The sequence below is a fragment of the Amphimedon queenslandica genome, unplaced genomic scaffold (assembly GCF_000090795.2).
Source record: "Amphimedon queenslandica unplaced genomic scaffold, v1.1 AMPQUscaffold_13066, whole genome shotgun sequence".
NCBI lineage: Eukaryota > Metazoa > Porifera > Demospongiae > Haplosclerida > Niphatidae > Amphimedon > Amphimedon queenslandica.
The window spans coordinates 72,076-76,164 of NW_003546698.1; the positions used below are offsets into that span (position 1 = coordinate 72,076).

The 4,089-nt window shown below is 35.0% G+C and overlaps 1 protein-coding gene and 1 long non-coding RNA gene across 5 annotated transcripts; both read left to right on the forward strand.

The window, feature by feature from the left end:
- LOC109585421 (E3 ubiquitin-protein ligase UBR5-like) lies at positions 1–1,555 on the forward strand. 3 transcript variants are annotated; one of them, XR_002186484.1, is made up of 3 exons: positions 1–74; positions 1,103–1,222; positions 1,312–1,555. XR_002186484.1 is itself a non-coding variant. In XM_020001498.1 (3 exons), exons 1-3 carry the CDS (start codon positions 21–23, stop codon positions 1,465–1,467), a joined length of 297 nt encoding a protein of 98 aa, XP_019857057.1. In that variant the 5' UTR covers positions 7–20; the 3' UTR covers positions 1,468–1,555. The 3 variants fall into 3 exon arrangements, 2 of the variants coding, with proteins under 2 accessions (XP_019857057.1, XP_019857058.1); XM_020001498.1 differs by having other exon boundaries at positions 7–74; positions 1,103–1,189; XM_020001499.1 differs by having other exon boundaries at positions 7–74; positions 1,103–1,153.
- A 975-nt stretch (positions 1,556–2,530) lies between these two features.
- On the forward strand, positions 2,531–3,235 carry LOC100642071 (uncharacterized). 2 transcript variants are annotated; one of them, XR_002186485.1, is made up of 3 exons: positions 2,531–2,709; positions 2,994–3,104; positions 3,154–3,235. It is a non-coding gene; the product is annotated as an uncharacterized LOC100642071 (long non-coding RNA). The 2 variants fall into 2 exon arrangements; XR_002186486.1 differs by having other exon boundaries at positions 2,994–3,086; positions 3,154–3,171.
- The last annotated feature ends 854 nt before the right edge of the window (positions 3,236–4,089 follow it).

Consider the following 4,089-nt stretch of genomic DNA (forward strand, 5'->3'; position numbering starts at 1 on the left):
TGGCATTGTTACATTCTGAAATGATGTCTCTTCCTTTCTGTAGACACATTTACAAGTATCTACTTAACAAGAAGGTATACCATTAATGAGTGTGTGTGTGTGTGTGTTTAATATCTAATTCACAATATTTATGTGCTTATAATAATTAATTTCATTATGTATAATACTACAATTTTGCTGCTGAGTCAATCTGTGCATGACAGCATGTGGTGATCATGTGTTCACTGTCTGATATGTAAGGATGATACACATTAACACTTAGTGGGTCCTATTTATTATTAGCCACACTGTAGTGTATCTGGTTAAACTTGATCCTAGCCATCATTAGCAGTAGTGGCTAGCATTATTCAATTCAAATCCAAAGTTCACTTTATTGCTTGAAAAGAGCTACATGTACCTCCTGATAAGCATAGGCGGCTGCAGGGTCGGGCATAGTCGGGCAATGCCCGACCAAAAATTTTGACCTGAAATAAGAATTTAATTAATGACATCATTTTAGTCATGAATAATTACCATGGCTAGCAAGAGAGAGTCTTTTTTGCTTTCCTTTGTCAACAAGCCTTCCAGGAGGACCAGGACTAGCACTTTACAGGTTGAATAGAGCTTTACAGATAAGATAGGGGGCCTTCTAGGTGTATTTTTATGGTATATCATAATGTATGCATGCGTTGAGTATACGCCCAAAATACGCATGGAAAAGTGGGCGTGGCCAAAATCACGGCGCGCTTCACGCGCCATTTTTCTTGCCCAGCTACCCTACAAATCCTGCCGCCGCCTATGCTAATAAGAGCTTTTTTATTGGCCAAAGGTTTTAATAGGAACATGTAATTTTGTTATTGAGAGTCCATGAGGGTATGATTTAATGTGTGGTATGTTAAGTGTGTGTGTGGAAATTGTGTGTGTTTATTGGACATAATGTAATGAGATGATGTAATGGGGTACACTCTGACCTTTCATTCATAATGATTGTTTGATGCTGTTAATCAATTAATGTAATGATTGGTTACTGTCACTCCTGAGAAACTTACCACTGTATCTTGTATCTCTCTCTCTCCCTCTTTCTTTTCTTCCCTCATTTTTGTTGTTCCTATCTTCTCTCAAGATTTCATGGGAGGAATTGTCATTCTTTGATCTGCTCTTTATGAAGGATTGGGTAAGCTGGTCATTGGGTCACATGTCTCAGAAATGGGTAACCACTCCACTATCATTATTCTGTTATCATGTACATAGTCTTCTATACAATTTATCTGTACATGTACTTGTACATGTACACTCCATACAATACATATACCTTTATTAAAATTTTTGTAGTGTATGTTCACTGGTCTGAGTTGGGAGGTTACTTTGGGTGAGAATGAAGGAGGGGGCACTCACAGTCTCCTCTCCTCTCTCTCTGATAATTCAATGGTGGCTGATGATGTATTGGAATATGTAAGACGCTATGCTGAACTTAGGATGATAAAATAATTGAAGAACCACTCCAGGGTAGGATAGGTTTACTGTGGGTAATAGCCATGTTTACTGGGTCATTCTTTCTCCTCTTTCTTCTTCCTGTCTTTTGTTCTCTCTCTCTCTTCCCTTTTATTCAATGAAGTCTGGTTTATATGATGTCCTCTCTACTACTATTGGAAGGTTTGGTTCCTGAGGATTTTAGGCTTTTGCTCTGTGGGTGTCAGCAGGTTGAACTTGATGTACTCAAAAAGATAACAACTTTCACCGACGAGACTCGTAAATGAAAATAATACAAATGATCAAATTACTTATTTTTATTAAGTAATGTTTGGTATTTTAATGAATGAATGTACCATAAATCCTTAAATAGAAGCCGCATTCGAATAAATGCCGGGTAGCAATACAATTAAAATATAAATACGCAATACTAGCCCAGGAGTGACTCAGTAGTCTAGTGGATAATGCCTGAAATTCCAAAAGTGAAAAGCATGAGGTAACAGGTTCAAATCCCGCTCTGGGCTGAAGTTTTTAAAATTTTTTATATATTTTTTTGAGATCCAAATACCATTTTAGGAAATAGACGCCCGGGCTTTTATTTAAGGAAATACGGTATACACATGTACATGTATAGTACCTGTTTATGTTGGCAAATTGTGTCTGTTTTCTATACATGCACCTGTGACCTTAAATGTAATTCAATTATTGTTTTGGGGAATGAAACCTATAGCTTCTGAGAATTTGATAAATTTGAGTGAAGATAAACAATATCCTTGTGTACATGTACATTTACATTGTAAATGGAGATACATGTACATGGTTTGTAGCCAAATATTATCAAAATGACTCAGAAAAAGTTTTCCATTTTTATTATGTTTTCCAGTGTACATGTACTAGGATTTGAGTTCATTTGATCAAAATTGTACTTTTAAAACTGCTTGAATTCCTTTAAATGTACATGTTGTGACTTAAACATCATGTACATGTAATAGTTTAATGACAGTGATAGTCATTAATATCAAAAATTTCCCACAATAGTAATTGTACTTCAATTGACCCAATAATTGATATATGTTTTCCTTTATATACTGTAGTTGAGGCACCAGTCCCAGGTCCTTCAAGGTGTCATACTGTAGGGATCACTCTACTCTCCTCTCTCTCTCTCTTTCTCGCCTCTTGTCAGTAGCCCTTGGATGTGAGTAACCTCCTTACATCTCCACTCTTCCTACCTACAGTGTAGTCTCACCATACCACAGAACAGTAAGGATATATAACCTATATATATATACACTGTATTAAATACAGTGTTATTGCAACACCTGTAAGGGTGTCATGGCTATCCTTTAAATTTGACACAAGTTGTACTGTTGTAGTAACACCCCTCTTTCAATAGAACAACACCAAGCTAGATTGATTCAACACCCCAATAGTAAACAACACCCAAATTTGTGACACCCACGAGTGTATGCCAACACCTCAGTTTTAACAGTGTACAATGTACATATACAGTGTACATAGCCATTTGTTTTTCTCTGTTAATAAAGGTTATCATCATCAAAAAACTAAACACAAGAAGCACTGCAGAAGAACCAGTGAGGAAGAGACTGACTATCATAAGACTCACTCAACTAAAAGAAGTATACTCACACACTATAGTACAAAGTAAATTTATTAATTTTATAATAACTTTATTTATTATTGTAGATGTTTCTTGAAAGGAAGGAGACTAGGCTTTAATGAGCTGAAGACTTTAGTAGTGGACAGTTATCTTTATTATTATTATTATTAATTTTTTGAATCGCCTTTTGTTAAAAATAGTTAGCCTATGCAAACAAATGGAAACATGCATGCATATAAGGTTGTGTAGAGCTGGTCAGGAAAGGATCAAGTACATTATCAGTTCCAATATTGGCAATTCTGGTGTCCTTACATATTGCATTTTAGTACTACAAACTACCACCAATTTGGCTCACATTCACTAGCTCCACTTAACTTGATAAAATTACAGGTTCACTTGTAACAGCAAAATTTTGTGTAAGAAACACTCGTTTGAAATCAATAAAAAATTAAGATTGAACATCAACAAAATTAAAAACAAATGTGTTTTCACAATGCATGTAAGTCAGTAATAATCACTGTTTTGTTAAACTCATTACTTCAGCTACAATGTCATTTCTTTCAACATCTTCTAGTGCTGCTATCAATCCTTCACGAGTAGCTGATCCAGACTTGATCCATTGACAGATCACATCTTTCTTACAGACCTCAACCTGACTCTGACAGTTGTACTTGATTGCTTTTAATTCATCATTCTCAATCCCTAAGAATAGTCCCAAGTTCTCCCATTCTTCTACTATCTTTTTGATAGCTTTAAGTACAAGGGGAGCATGAGACTCATCTGTAAAATACACACATTATCTATTAATAATAATACTAACACATTCACTCACTTAATACAGAACCTTCTGGTAAAAAGTTGTCAATAGGAACAAGTGATGAAGCAACTTGATCTGTAAAATATAGAAATAATAAGTAGCATTAGAAAATACACATAATGTAAACGCTAGTACTATGTAGATGTATATCCTTAGTTTGTAATTATAATATATTTTGATGTTTGCATTATCACTCACTATTTTT

Coding starts and splice junctions, on each gene's coding strand:
- LOC109585421 (XM_020001498.1), top strand. CDS start 21: ATGATGTCTCTTCCTTTCTGTAGACACATTTACAAGTATCTACTTAAC. Junction 75..1,102: donor AGTATCTACTTAACAAGAAG/GTATACCATTAA, acceptor TCTTCTCTCAAG/ATTTCATGGGAGGAATTGTC. Junction 1,190..1,311: donor GTCACATGTCTCAGAAATGG/GTAACCACTCCA, acceptor AAATTTTTGTAG/TGTATGTTCACTGGTCTGAG.